Here is a 16,000-nt window from a genome sequence, read left to right on the forward strand (position 1 = left end):
CATGCAACAAAGCATGAGTTCTCTCCTCCTATATTAACGACCTGGACCCTGCTATGATCTCATATATTCTCATTTTCAGAATATTTGTTACTTTTTTAGGTAACTGACCATTTTCTTTCAATCCAATTTGAAGCAAACATACAGTAATAATTGGATACAATTACTGCCCACTTTGAACCCTCCAGAAATTCATACTTCTAGTTTTCACCATACCTTCATATACTGACCTTCAAGTGTTAAACCTCTTATCTAAGTATTGCAAAGGTTCCTTTTTATATATAGTACAAGATTACTTTTCTTAAGGCTGCTATATTCCCATCCTTAATTATCTGAGGAACTTTGGCAAAAGAAATATCCTCACAGATAAAATCAAAACAGGCTACCAAACTTAATTTATATTATTTAAACTTCTAGAGAGGAATATATATATATATTTATATGCATTGCAGAATACAATAAAACTGTAAAAGATCTTAATGTTTGACTACATTTAGACTTGATTTAACAAAACAATGGACAGAAAAAAAAAAACAAAACTAACAGCTAACTATTTGGTAACTGCAAGCTCCTATGCTCATTAAATGGTCTTCATTTGCTTACCCAGACGAAGACATTGTCGCAGAATTCCTCCAGATGACATATTTTTCTCAGACTCAATTTCAGTGAAACCAAGAGAGCTTGCAAAAATTAGCACATCCACAAGGTTGATTAATCTCTGGAGAAATGTTAAAGATGATTCTACTGAAAGTCCTTGAGTTGGCTCAATATTCTCCAATTCATGCTAGACAGAGAAAAATTGAAAGCAACATTTACTTCTTCACAAAGATAATATTCCTGCATGCTAAATGAAGAAAAATGTGCGCTGGAAGTCCACTATCAGTCACATTCAAAACTAGTAATTACTCATATTCTAGGAACAATCATTAGTATTGGGATTTAATCCCATTCAAGACCACTGTGGGGCAACGAAGGTAGGAAACTTTATTTTATGTTTTCAGGTAAAGAAGTCAAGTGCCCAATTTATCTTAGAGAAAGCGTGGAGGCAGCAAAGGGAGGAAAGAGATGCCTGTGGAAACACCCCATATGCATTTCCCGTTTCCCAAAAGAACAGGAATAATAAATAATACACTCCATAAAGAAAGGCATCCTCCCACAAGTGAGGAATTTTCTAATAAAAATGGAATTTCTTACAGTAGCAGATGTGGCAGCAGAAAGCAATGGCAAGATACCACCACAGGCCATGATCATGTTGTCCATCACTTGAGAGATGAGATGGATTGTGTTGTGCACAAACACCACATTGTCACTGCTATTCACAAAATCCATCACAGTTTTTGTAGAATGGCTGTTCAAAAATTTAACAAAAAAAAAAAAAAGACATTAAGAATAGAGCTTTATTTTGAGGGTATTTTAACATATTTCTGTTTTTGCAAAACTGAAACCAGACACTTAGCAGTGAGGCAGCAAATAATTCATGACTGTAAGGGTCAACTGATATATCTCAATCTAAACCTAAAACTACGTTTTCTGTTCATAAACTGCTCAAGATCATAGGTAGCTAAAAACACCAAGATGATTGCTAATTCTCATTTGTATAAAGATACATTATAGGCTGCTCTATGACTGCTTGCTAGCAAAAGTCACTGTATCAGGAAAGAGAATGAAGTCTCCTGGAACAGTGAACTAGATTTGAACTTAAATCTTTGGAAAACTAAAGCAAATACTAAGGATTTCTCAGAGAAATTAAAAGTCAACAAAGGTCAAAAACTTTCCAAAACAGAGGCTAAGATAGAAATATATTTTAGCTATATCTGATGATGTTCTGATAGGTTAACTTAAACATATCGAAAAATTACAGTCAGACAAAAATTCACCTCAATTTAAATTGTTTGAATCATTTAACTACTCTATTTCTTTATCCTGACATTCCTTTTTATCACTCAGTACAGGTATATAGTTCAGTTTAAATTTGACACTACAAGCTAACAATGGACACCCCTCTTATTTCAGTTACAAAGCCTTAAAATTCAGTCGCAGAATTAATGCTGTTTTCGAAGATCTTCATGATTACATTCCAGATCCCTGTTAGAAGTCAATCTTCAAATTAACATCTCTGGTTTCACAGAACCCTATCAAAGCAGCAACTCAATGTGCGTAAATGCAGAAGCAAGAAATACTATTTTGGATATATTATCTATCTTTCTTATCCACATTTGGATAAGAATAGAAGACACAGGCCCTTAAATATATTAAATATACTTAAATATAGTTAGGAAAACTATAATCTTGGTTGAACAAAAATCAACAGCTAGACTGCCACTGACTTACATGTAGCCAGGAATTCAGTCCTAATCTGTGGGCAAGCCCTGAACCAATACACATTTATGTCTGTAAAGAGTCTTTAAAAAAATAATCTGAGAATAATTTGGTGTAGGTCACAAAATAAGTCAGGCTACTGAATAATGAGTAAAATACCAGATGTCCCTGAGTCTAAGTCAATGAGCCTCTTATAACTGAACACAGTCTGGATCATTCCACATAAAGCACAGGATGTACCTTCTCCACATCTGAATATCTGTTTCTATGGAGAAGAGCAGGTCTGTGAGTAGGCGCTGGTGCATCAGTGACCACTTGAACTCGGGAATACGGAACACACCTGACCTCATGTCCCTCCTCTGCCCATCCGATGGAGCAGCCAGCTCCTGCCCTGAGGAAACCTGCTGTCTTGAGGGCTGAATGCACAGTTTGCAGACAAAAAAGAAAACAAAACACAAAACCCATATTCTGGTTATTAGTTCCCATGGTACTGAAATGCATTTAACAGACTTGAGATTTTAGATATCCAGCAAGTCCAGACTGTGTACGTGGTTCCAAATAAAGCTAAAACTATTACACAAATGCTATTTCATGGATATACCAAAACTACAAACTAGGCTACAGCTGCACTACCACACCTGCCAGTCTAGATATTTACAAGCAGCCACCCAACCTTACCAGGGGGGTAGAATAAGTTGCTGCAGAAAATGGTTTTCCTCCTTTAAGGAAGAATGGTGCAGACTGAAGAGCATCCATTAGGAGGTATCTCTGCAGAAGGGAAGTACTCAGAGACATGACTATTTAACCATTAAAAGCTTAGAAACTAAAGACTAGAGGGCTGAAGCACTGCAGCACACAACAGAAGCCCAGTCATAATTTATACTTGTACAAAAAAAAGGTTGATTGACATTATGTAGTGACAAACTTATCAATTTTTATAGTTTAAAACAACTGAGATGAAGTGTCCATCTAGTCAAATACTCAGTTTATAACAGCATTCATATGTGGATGTACAAAAATCTTGGAGACTTCTCAATACACAAATTATTAAGAATAATGGCTATTTTCACCCAGGGTTAAAAGTACTTTATAGCTTACTCACAAAAATCATACACATTATAATCCCCAGAATGTTTAGGTATGCTTTCTCAAAAAATTAATAAAAAATAACTTCCTTCATTTTCAAGGTGGACGGATGAAGGACAGGTAGAATTTACCTCAGGCATGGATCTGGGGGGCAGAGGTGCTTCTAGACACATGTTAGCTTTCAGCTCCAGTCTTTCTGTATCTGATGCAACACTGGAAACATCAAGCTTGGCAATTCTTTTGTCAGAGGCTCCAGCAGGTTCTGTCACATGTGCATTTGCATTTTCCACAGTTGTTTTGGTTTCACTAGTAATTACATTTCCTTCCTTCAGCTTCTTTTTTCCTGCTGAATCTGGCTGAGTTACTACGTGTGGAACTGCAGAACTCACCATCTCTGGCAAAGTCAGCTCTTGTTTCTTCTCATCCACACGTTCAGTACCCTCAGATTTTAAAAGCCCAGGTACAGGTTGCTTCTCTGGTGTTTCTTCCTGCTTTGTCACTTCGCTTGCATTAGAGTCACATTTCTTGTTTCTTTCTGCAAGTTCTTCTGAAGGTAAAGACAAACTACTTTCATCTTTCAAATCAACAAAGTCATCTTCATCTTCCACCTCTCCTGCTAATTTTTCCAGTCTTTCTGGACTTGTGGGAGTCTCTCCTTCCACAGGGGTTTGCGTGGCTAAAGAAGCAGCAGTGACAGCAACTGTTTCTCCCACAAGCTCAACAGCTTTGTTAAAATCTTCAATTGCTTCAGCTATTCCAGTACTGATTTCTGAGACACTGGCCTTCACTGTTTCTGGTTCTTGAGAAAATTCCACACAAGGCACTGCTTTTAAATCCTTTGTAGGACCCATATCCTCCCCCTCTAATTCCTCCTTACGATTAGACACTGAAGGAGTTTGTTGCCCACCATCTGATGAGTTTCCTTTCTCATTTTTTTCAGTTCTGCACTGCGTATCACCAGCAGTAATGCAAGAAGGAGCAGCAGCATTCTCTTCTAACTCCAGAGACTGATGTTTTCCCTTGGTTTCAGCTTCTTTGCTAATCCCAGAGATTGTTCTAATTGGAGTTGAAGAATGTACTCCACTCCCTTCACCTCCTTTCCCTTGGTACTCCTTGTACATTTGGGAAAGACTCTCCTTGTGCATTTCAAAAGTTACCTAAAAGGATCAAGTTCAAAGGACATTACAAACTATATATTAATGTCTGTTATCTTGAAAAAAACAAAAACACAAAAAAACAAAATTAATGCTCAAATCACAAATTTATATTGTATATTGTTATTTCCATAAAGAAACTCCTGCACTTTAGATATTACTTCAACTGACAGCAAGTTTTTCTTACATGAACCTGGTTTTCCTGGCTAAAAGGATGAAAAAAAAAAAAGTAAAGCCAGTGTCAAAAAAACCCCAACTGGACTGATCCAAAGGACATCCTAAGCATAAGATCCACAGAATTACTATATTTGAAAACCTCTATTTTTTTGTGAAGGAGGAGGCTGCGAGAAGTAGCAGAGCTTTCACATCTTTTTAGCACCTTTAATATGCTCAGAAATCCACCAAGATACATAAACTTATGAAAATTTTACACTATAAAGTACAATCTCACAAAGACAGAGCACAGAGAAGCACGTAACAAAGCCAAAATCCTGTGGATCCCCAAACAATACCTAAAATTCTCCAGAGGATGTTTCCTCCAGTGAGTGCTGTTCACCCCATCTCAGCCTGAGAAAAGCTACACAAACTGGTTAACGGGAAAAGACTTCTCTATTCCTCAGCTGAAAATATCATTGTTGTTTCTATTTTAAAAAAATCCAAATAGAAAAATTCTTTATACACACACTAATAAATCTCATTTGCCCAAACAAGTACCTGTGTTTTGAAAAATAAAATATCACTAGACTACCTTTTTATTACACTGTTATTCAATTTAGTTTATCCATATCTTTCCACTTAGGATTTAGATTTATATTCCATAACACAAGTTATGGACAGGGAAGTCAAAAAATGTTTGGTTTTTTTTAGAAATTATAGTTGACAAATCAGATATAAGAAAGAGAAAACACAAAAAGTATTTTTGGCAGGTTCTGATGTCAGTATTAGCTTTTTAACATACTATTTTCTCAATTAGTCAAGTATACTAAAGCACTGCAGGAGCAATGCACTATTTTAACATGATCTGAAACATGTCAGTCCTTCAAGTTAATTTAATTGAACTTTAGTGTCTAGAAACAGAACTGGGATATCTCACTCGGCTTGCTTAAAAAAAACCCAAAAAAGTAGTCTTCAAATACTAGTTTTCATTCAGTTATGCACAAAAATGAAGTGTGAATGATTACAAATGCTTGAAAGTTCATCCATCTGTCATAATGGATCCATAAATTATTTGATTCTAGGGTTTTGCTGAAAAGAACATGTGGGGGGCATTATTACTTGAGAAATACTTCCTGAATTGTACCACAATCAGAATATCAAAGTCAACACAAAATAGATCATGCTAATAAGCTGTCCCTTACATTTTTCACTTGTTTTCCAAAACATGATTAGGTAAAGCTGCTACTTTAGGTCTAATCACTACTTTTCTGAAGAAGGAAACTTAATAACTTGAACTTATCTCCAGCTAGCTTTCCCTCATTTCTCTCTCCCTGTTGCTTCCTCCATTTCCAAAACTCCTAAAAAGCTTTGTTCCAGCATGCACTAAAGAGATATTTAACAAATGAAAATGTCATTGTTTGATTTCAGCAAAACTTTTATGTACTTCTCAGAAAGCATACTGCCTCACAATATTTAACAGTGTGGACATCCATATTTTCATGCATCATTCTAATGTAAACCTCATTAAACTCATATGTACGAGTAAAAGTTACCAAGTTTATGGCTTCTCACTTTCCATGAATACAGTCTGTAGGGCTGGCAACTACTTTTGGAGAAATGGGCAGTCAGCTGCATCTCAGCTGGGACAACCTGAGACCTACTCTTTTCACTATACTGCTTTTTCCTAGTGTGCTACCAAGCCCCTTCCCCTTAACAAAAACCTATTGCAGCTTCAGATTTTTCCTTACCAGACAAATTGATCATCTGGTTCACAGCCTTAAATCAGCCTCGCTTGAAAATAAGTCAAAATCTGTTCTTCATAAATCAGGATTGTGAGCTTGCTTTTACTCTCATCCCTCCCCCAGAATCCTGAACTCCACTATCTCATGGTCACTGCAGCCAAGGCTGCCTCTGACCTCCACATTTCCAACCAGGTATGATCAACATTTAAAAACACCATGTATAGTACAGGGATGCAATACCATTTTACAACTAATTTCATCTAAAACCTGGAACAGGCAATGCTTTGGAAGATATTACAGAGCAATACTGAAAATGAAACTGCACACTGCAGGATTTTTAATTGCTACTAAAAAGAAATAGAAACAAAGACCAGCAAGAAGGTCAATACTGACAACTTGTCTTCACAGGTAGATAATGTAAACTTATGGGCAAATAAATCCAAGGAAAATCTGATGAGAATCTACACTGATTTCAGAACAATGAAAAAACTGTAAGAAAACACTGGTGAAGAAAATTAGGCTGTACAGATCTAAAGGAAAACATCACTCCCAAAAAAAACACTCTCAATGAGGATAGCAGTTTCTACTTTGACCATAAACACTAACAAGAATTCATGTTACAATGTATTAAATACTGACCCTTAAATAAAACTCAAAATACCAAGGCACAGAATTAGAAAGACCACATTAACCAGTATTTTTCTAACATCCATTATGAGTCCAGAGGTTTCTCATATAAAAAAAGGATACAAATTTCAGAAATTCTGCTTTGTAAAATCCAACTTTACAAAAGCCAACTTTCAGGCTGTATAAACACTTCTGTTCACTATATCAATCTGTAATTCAATTTGACAGGAAACCAAGAAATTGTGGTTCTACAAAGGAGGCACTAGACAATTGTTCCCCTACAAATTCTATTGCATGATGTGGCATTTATAAAACACAAAGCCAAACTTTATGAGTACACAAAGCCAAACTATACATATAAAACAAAACACCTAAGGTTAACAAAATTGGTACCAACAAAAATGCAAAATTAAGTAGAACTTATGATTACTAAAAGCAAGTGCACAGAGTACATAAAGGTTTTAAAGATTAAACATTAGGACCTGCAAGCACACAACAATTTACAAGACCTTGAAGAACCCTAAGTGTATGTAAGTAATTTTTTCATTTTCCTTAAGGCATTTGCAACTGTAAAGCTGATAATACAAAATTAATTACCAGAAATTGTTCTAAATTAGTGAGCTAAAAGGCCAATCATTAATCTTCACCATCATTTGATGGTTAATCCATAGCTGTCTGCAATGCTTGGAATGCATCTCTACACACTACAAGTTGAAGACACTTGTGAGCTAATAACTGCAGCATTTGCCTCTGCCATTAATTTTAACTTAATTTGACATCCAACGTTTACTAATTGCCAAGGAGAAAAATTAGCATCCAGCAATGAGAAAGAGTAAGATGATTGACATTTGCATTAAAGAACATGGAGAAAATATTTTAACTATACATTAAGATTTAGGCCTTTTTTCCCATTTTCACATGAGCAATTTCATAGAGCAGAGAAAGGAAGGGAATATTTTTCCAGACAGGTCAGATAATCATATATATTTGTTTCCTTATGAGTCTGCTCAGTGCAAACCAGCTCCTGTCACCCTGAAAATTAAGCCTTCTGATAATGTTTTCATAGTTTTACTTTCCCATGAAAGTCCTGTAAATATGAGTTGCTTATCACATTCCTTCTAAGAAATGCCTTTTGATGGACATTTCACATGACCAGTGTGCTTGGGAAGGTGGTAACTTAATTATCCAATCCCTGGTCATTGTCGAGAATCTGTAAATCCTGGAGTAAGAAAATAAAATCACAGGTTTTTGTTCTGACATTGAGAGTGGTCGTGTGAATCATTTTGTGTCCTTTAGCGACAAGCGCCTTTGCTGGTTTACATAAACTCTTCATGATAAATGAAAAAACTCTTCATAATTCCAAAAAGCATCACAACTTTTTAAATCTTAACTAGAATGTTATTGACCTGCTTTTTTCCCTTCTCCTCTACTAACACTAACAGTTTCAAAAGTGTAATTCAATCTCCAAACATAAACAGGCCTGTTTAGACAGGATACACCACTATCAGAGATATCAAAATTAATTTTCAGCTCAGCACAGGAAAAGCTACAAATATACTGTGTGCACCATGCACTGAGTTACAGTCTGTAACCCCCTGACTTGAGGAATCTCTGGGCTATTTCTGAGTGGTTCACAGAAGCAAGCTAAGAAAAGCAAGTTAAAACATACTTTGCAGGACACTACATATGAAAGGTTTCTTGGAGTCTAAACTTCCACCAGAAGCACATTCACTGATGTAAAAGGTGGGGGGAAACCACTGTTTCAAGATGGTTTCATGTTCCTGTATCTTGCATTTTCACCTAAGAAGCAATAGTTCTGCCTGTTTTTTTTTTACTCATCTTGAGAAAAAAAAAATAATTTCTACAATAAGAAAGCAAGTACTAGTCAATATAATTCATAGAAGTCTGCTAATCTGAGGGACAATTTTACTTCAAATCAAGTCACGGTATAGCTTACTGTTACATCATCATACAGCAATAAATTCAAACTGTATCCCAAACATGTATTAGCTCATTTTCACTATGGAAATTAATGCTTTTAATGAGTTTAAATTGCAGGATATGAGTACACACAATCTTCTCAAGGTATGTATTTTCTATCTCAATCCCTGCCATCATTCCTACAGTTCAAGGGACTGTCAAACTCTATCTTGTACACATTTGATATTTAGCTATTAACAAAAATATTCTGTAACTAAAATCAGCTTTTGTCACCCCGTTGTTACAATGTCCAGCAACAGATCTTAACACACTGCTCACTTCTGCCATCCTTTTCTAGTATCTCCATATATTGTTGGCAGCCCTACAGCAAAGACTCCACATCCATCATTTCAAATAATGGCCAGGAGCCCTAATTCAGGTCCCACAATGTGAACAGAGGTAGCTGCAATTATAGAGGAGGATTGCTTCAAATTGCAGCAACAGCAAAGAAAACCACTAACAATTCTTGAGGCTGCAGACACAGGTCCCATCTTCCAAAGATTTTTTACACCAAGTCATACAGATGAGAATCCTCTCTCTCCTCTAGTCTTCTTTACACATGAAGACTATTTCGGAGCTTCTTGCCTCCTTATGCACTCTCTCCACTTCAAATGTTTCCATAATTCTTTTTCAGAGTTCTGGCACTTAGTAGCAAGTTTCTATTACACTCTTCTTTTAAGGCTTCTCTACAGCTTTATAAAGGCCTTTATAAATTCCCAGTTTACCTTGCTCCCTCCTATTCTCATTTCTTTCAGTTTGGATTAGTCAAATGTTAGCATCCTGCAGCTTTATTCATGACACCGCACTCCTTCAAAACAAGTGAATAATGAGATGGAGGAGCTCCCCATTAACCATACAGGCTGCATGTGTAAGAGCCCATCACTGGTACACACCTCTGCCTGCTGAACAATGAAGATACTTTCTTCTCCCTTGGGCCACTGGTTAGAAAAGCCTTCCCAGAGAGTTACTACAAAAGAAGCTGTAACAAGGAAACACCTGGTAAAGGTGAGGGACTGTATCATCACAACACATCTTGGGGTGTGCACAGCTCTAAAGGAGCACATTCCAGTCTCCAAGCTCCTTCTGCTCTCCATAACTCAGGTGAGAGTCACTCAGCTGAGAATTACTTCTATGTAGAATAAGTAATATTTATTAATAAAAACTATTTACACCATTAGAATGAACATAATATTGAATAATTTCAAGGATACTCCCAAGCTTTGCTCAACTGACATATTGGACATGGGACAAGTGGTACAATGACCCTCTGGGCCACGTACCTCTGCCTCCTCTCAGGGCAATGCAGATACACTTTTCAGAGGACCAAAGAACACCTGAAGACTTCAAAACTCCCTGGAGTTGAAAATCTCTGCTATGGGAGAGCAGGAGACTCTCCTGCCCTCATGACAGGAATAAAAAACAGACAAAACCTTCCTAAACAAATCTTGGATGCCAATGGGATTTGGATTCCAGATTCCGATGGTCTCTTACCTTCTAAAACTAAGCCACATTCACTTCTCTGCAAATTAGTTTTTTAATTGCCACCATATAGTAACTCCTCTACCACCCAATCTCTGCAGCTTTTGCCAGTTTTCCCTCATCAAACAGTGATGAAAACCTGGCAAACACAGCACACATAAATGTACTGGTATTCTTTCCCCCCAATTAAATTAAATGGGCAGGGCATAAAAGAATATACAAATTTACTTAACATTCACAGTATTTATTACAACTGAACTTTAGACTGAAAACTGACAATTAGTTAGAAATACACTGCACTGTAAGGTCTCACTATTAACATTCTGAGATTATACTTCTCATTCAGATCAGTGAATAAAATGTTTCCACTTAAATAGAAACAGAACTGCAGCTTACACATATCAACATCTGAGTCTTACTTGCTGAACATTTCTTGAGCTACTAAAAAAAAAAAACAAAAACAAAAACAAAATCATTCTTCACCTGAATATATTTCCTTTAACAGAAAGATAACATGAATCCACTTTATGTAGTAAAATATATTTAAGGGACTGAAATAAGCAGATGTTAGTCTTCCCAGTAGTTTAAAACACTCAGATACTTTAGGAATGTATTATACTGCACAAATAATTTTATTCTTTTAAAATTCGGGAAAATAAAAGGGAAGTTGTCCACCATTCTTGACTTGGCCTAGTTAGCATGGTTGCAATGTTTAAAAAACAGAAGTTCTTAGGTGCTTTCATATATTCAACACTGGCCAGTTAGAACAAACTGGAGTTCTGATTTAATTTTTCCAATATTTTCATTGAACTAGAAGCAACAGATTAAACACCTTTGTATACAATGGCTTAGTATCTGCAAAGCATCAAAAATAATACAGACATAAACAAAATACATGAGTAATACTGAGAAATTCGGCTTTTAAAAGGTTGTACACATGTACACACCTTTTAAATTCTGAGTGCAAGGAAGTCAATGCAGTGCAATTATGCTGGAAAAGCCACTGCTGCTTATAAAACACTGTGCAGCTGTTGGAGGAGAGGGTTACAGTGACAAACAGCTTCCCTGCTACAAAGGTGGCAGGAAATCTATCAAACTGGACAATAAAATTGCAATTGAGTTTCTTTGGCTTTTTATAGCAGCCGCATGTATCTTGATGTGTAGCTCTGCAAAACCTATCCAATTCTGTACACTGGTCCTTTATGTACTAGTTCTTTATCATAGAATGGTGTTATAAATTAGTGGCACGAATGGCACAGAGGGCTGTAAAAAGGAAAAATAAGCAGTAACCCAATACAATTAGAGATGAAATAGGAAAAACCCAAATTGGTTATTCTCTTTCTAATGTTAAGGAAATATTTTTGCTCCCATAATTCCCACATTACTTTGAAAGCATGCTAGAAATCAAAAATATCTGAGATGCACTTAGCATCGAACAATTTGTCCACTGAATTATGCCTATACCAGGTTATGTGTGAATCTCTATGAATTTCAATAATGGTATAACAGGATAGAAGACTATTTAAAATAGTAAAATTAACAGGATTAAAAAATCATTATAATTATCTGTTTATAAGGACATTTTTCAAGAGTTTTTTTGTGATTTATCCTAATTTATGTTTATGTAATTAAGAGGCAGCTCTGAAGTATCATCTAGTTTTATATGGCTAGTTGCATGAATTGTATGACAAAAAAAGTTCAAATGGAAAGTGCATAATAAAGGTGAAATTTTAAAATCTTGATAATGGAATCATCATTCACAACAATATTGTCAACTTAGTTTCTGGCCACTTTTGCTGTTTAAACATTCTCATTTCAGCTTCTGGAACTAGTACTGATATCCAAACAAACCGAATTCCTCCATGAGTCCTTCAATATTCCACCACCATACTGCCCACACTCACACACTTCCAAAGTTGCCATCATTCAACTTCTTCTGAAATTGGACAGAAGAACAGACAGATATATATTGACCAGAAAGTCAATTAAGTTAGACTTGGGAAAACTTACAGGGAGCTACTGCTACAACCAAGGACACCTCTCTATTGCAGCATGCCAGGAACCAAAAATGAGAAGCATAGGTTGAAGTAGGTCATCTTCCCATTCACTATGGCATTTTACAAAAACATACAGCCTTTAAAATACAAATTAATAAACCAGACCAACATTACCTACATCTATGTATTTTTTTTTGTCTTTTCTAAAACTGTGGTGTTTTGTTCTTGACATTTGGTCATGGCATTACAAAAAAATCTTTGGTTTTTTCTCTAGGAACTCTAGATCATTGATTAGCCACATTAAATCATTGAAGAGTGTGACCAAAAATCCATATAACCTTTCTGACATATATGCTGTTTAAACGAGATTTCTGCCATTACATTATCTTATAAAAGGAGTCTAGGAATAGAACTACAGATTATAAGATAATGTACAAGCTCATTTCTAAATTCAAGACACCAAAGCTCTGAGTAACAATCAGAAAGATGGTCTTCCTTTATTCACCTCTCCATCTTTCCCCAGGCACAATTGCCAGCAATCACACACATGCTAAATTATGCCAGCTTTATATAAAAACACATTAGGGATCTTTACTCTGGCTACAGTTTGCCATTGTACAATTCACCCATGCCCTCTGCATCTTGGGCAAAAAGAGGAAACTGGTTTTTGAAGACTGCAAAGCCAACAAAAAAGAATATTAAGAATGTTCTGACACCTAAAATGTGATCTCTGTAAGGGTTAAAAAAAATGTGGCCCTGGGTGCTTTGCACCAGAATTCCACTTCGCTAAGTGACTGTTTAATAAAGTTATTTCACCCATTTTTATTACAAAGATTTCTACAGTTGTCTCCCCATAGCTCAAGAATCCACCATCATCCTCTGAATGCAACAAATAGAGCTGCAAAATAACAAGTCTCTTGCTGTCTGACCTCTTTAAAAAAAAAAAATAATTCAAAATCCAAGACCTCAGAAATGCCAATAATTCCTTAGTATCATAAAGTGATCTTTTGGATTTACAGATGTCCTTTTCACACTGCTAAGTTGCATGCATTTAGAAATAGGTAATTTATAATTTAATTCATTAGAAGTAAATATTGTGATAATCAGAATAATTCTAAGGCCCACACTGGCCTCACTCTTTTGTTTAGAATAAGGCAGTATAAAACACCTTTTGTACTACTGTGCCTTATTCAGAGAACCGCTAATAACTTTCATGATGTAACTCTGGTTGTAACAACGACAAAATTCAGATAGAACAAAGGGTAATAGTCTCATTCATACTGCAAGGATTTGCACTTTGCCCCATATTCCATGACAGTTTAACAGCTGAAGCATCTGCCTTAACTTGGATTTCTTTGCTTTTTACTCATTTACAGCCTTTTGATGTTACTAAAAGGTATTTTTGTTGCTGAATAGCTATGTTGCGCCACCTTGTGTTCTTGCTGTTACTAAAAAGCAAGACCAGCACCAAAATTTTTCAGATATGCACCTGAAATTTGATTAATCTCACCTTTGAATGTGTGATTGAGAGTGTATCCACCCACACACGCCAGCCACCCCACTCATATTTTATCGCGTGGTACAGCAAAATCCGAAATATGGTGTAAACCATCTCAGTTATCTTCTGCTCCTCAGAAGTCTTTGGATTAAAACAACAAAGGGAAAGCATCCACTCCTGCCAGACAGAGCACTGCAACAAACTCCTGCAAAACACACATGCTATTGAATCATATTTTAAAATATATCTTACAAATATATCCAACAGCTAAATCAAGAATCCAACATGCTTAGAAAAATTGCTACATGTAAGCTTCTCTAATTTTTCATACTGAAGACTTTGCTAGAGTACAGAATTTGCTGAAACAGTAATGAAGCTGTATCGGCCCACATGAGTTTAATTTACTAGGAAACCTTCTTTACTTTATATATTTGTGCATAGAGCAAGCCCTCTTACCTCCTGTTTTCTCTGCTGTTATTAAACAGTTTAATCATATCTGAGAGAAAGGCTCGCCGGACCTCCAGAGTTTCTGGACACTGTGGAGAATTACGGATCAGGATTGCAATAACCTTCAAAATCTCTGTAAAACAGTTCATGAGTAACAAAATATTAGGACTAAACATAGCATAAAACACAAGGCCTCTTCCAACAGTGTTTGTACAAGGAAAGTGACACCACATAAAAAAGTTTTATACTCAGAAAAAGCACATCTCTATTGGAGAAGGTTTAAGTAGAACAAATCCCTTCTTCCAATACTTTTCAAGCCTAGTCACGCATCAGGGGGATTTGAAGGCCTCTAAAGAAAACAGAATTCATTGAATTGCCATGTTTAAGCAACACAAATATTACTGCATGACAATTTATAAGCTATCAGAACCTGTCAGAACCATTTTTACATGAGGTTCACATAAAAAGCATCCTTTAGAAAAGCAACCTATGAGAAAAGTGCTCTACCTTATGAGATTTTGCTCAACCTTAATAATACTGAATTTTCAAAGAATGTGACCAACTTCCAATTAAACTTAACAGTTTCTGCTACGAAAAACCTTCCTAATATCAAATTTTATCTCTTACAGTCACGTTTTCTGTATTTTAGTAGGTCAAAACTGAGGGTACATCACACTTTTTGAAGCAGTGGGGGGGTGACTTATCTTGTTACTTTAAAAGAAGTCAACTTTGTAAATGAATTAGGGTGTAACTTGAACACAGTCACTGTGATAGTTGTAGTTCATCTTGTACAACTTCTTTCAAGAGAAACTCCTTATTTGATAATAGCAATGACCTAAAAAAGGGACTCCAGAAGTCACTCTCCCTATCAGACCTAAATAATTTCAGAATCAACTGTCTCTGTATAGTTTATACTGACCACAGCAGTGACTGTCAACTTCAAAAATCTTAGGAGAAAGCAACAGAGACATGCTCACATCTTGCTTCATACAGATTTACTAGAAGGAAAATGGCACAATGCAACCAGATTTCTTTCTTCTGTATCTGCTTTGCTTCTTTTCCCCCATTTTCCACCTGAAGTAAACCTACAACTGTGACCTACATTTAATGACAAAGCAGCTACAAAAGAGAAAAATCTGTTATTTCTCCAGGAAAAAGTTAACTCCCAAAGCTATCATAAGTCCATTGTACTATGTACAGAGCACATTGATAATGTACATAATTCTGGAAAGGATATCATATTTTCTCTAAGTTCAAAAGACATCTGAAGTTTCATATCAAGGTATTTCCAATAAAGTAAGCTAACCAAAACAGTGAACAGACACATTTCTCCTACTTTCCACCTAGCATTGTCATACTGAATGTAATTTAAGATGAAAGGTGTTTCCTTATTTCAGGTAATTTAGTCTGACATCACTAAATAATGCATTCAGAATTTTGCTGGAATCTTAACATGTATTAAATCAAATTATCCTGTGTATCCATGTCTTGAAAAACCATTCCATAACATGACTGCAC

The 16,000-nt window shown here is 35.9% G+C and overlaps 1 protein-coding gene across 6 annotated transcripts in view; it reads right to left on the bottom strand.

The window, feature by feature from the left end:
• The window catches only part of LRBA (LPS responsive beige-like anchor protein), a 369,063-nt gene that overhangs the window by 295,189 nt on the left and 57,874 nt on the right, over positions 1–16,000 (bottom strand). For 4 of the 6 annotated variants that reach the window (XM_088057132.1, XM_088057133.1, XM_088057134.1 and 1 more), the window contains exons 21-27: positions 14,492–14,615; positions 14,048–14,240; positions 3,534–4,559; positions 2,995–3,084; positions 2,557–2,732; positions 1,192–1,345; positions 601–781 (exon numbers count right to left, since the gene is read on the bottom strand). In XM_088057132.1, coding sequence (XP_087913258.1) covers positions 601–781; positions 1,192–1,345; positions 2,557–2,732; positions 2,995–3,084; positions 3,534–4,559; positions 14,048–14,240; positions 14,492–14,615 — 1,944 coding nt within the window. The remainder of the gene's footprint in view (positions 1–600; positions 782–1,191; positions 1,346–2,556; positions 2,733–2,994; positions 3,085–3,533; positions 4,560–14,047; positions 14,241–14,491; positions 14,616–16,000) is intronic. The other 2 variants (XM_014254789.2, XM_014254786.2) reach the window with 1 other exon arrangement.

This window comes from Pseudopodoces humilis, chromosome 6 (assembly GCF_049639895.1).
Source record: "Pseudopodoces humilis isolate 2021_Gansu_Grassland_sample_001 chromosome 6, ASM4963989v1, whole genome shotgun sequence".
Classification (NCBI taxonomy): domain Eukaryota; kingdom Metazoa; phylum Chordata; class Aves; order Passeriformes; family Paridae; genus Pseudopodoces; species Pseudopodoces humilis.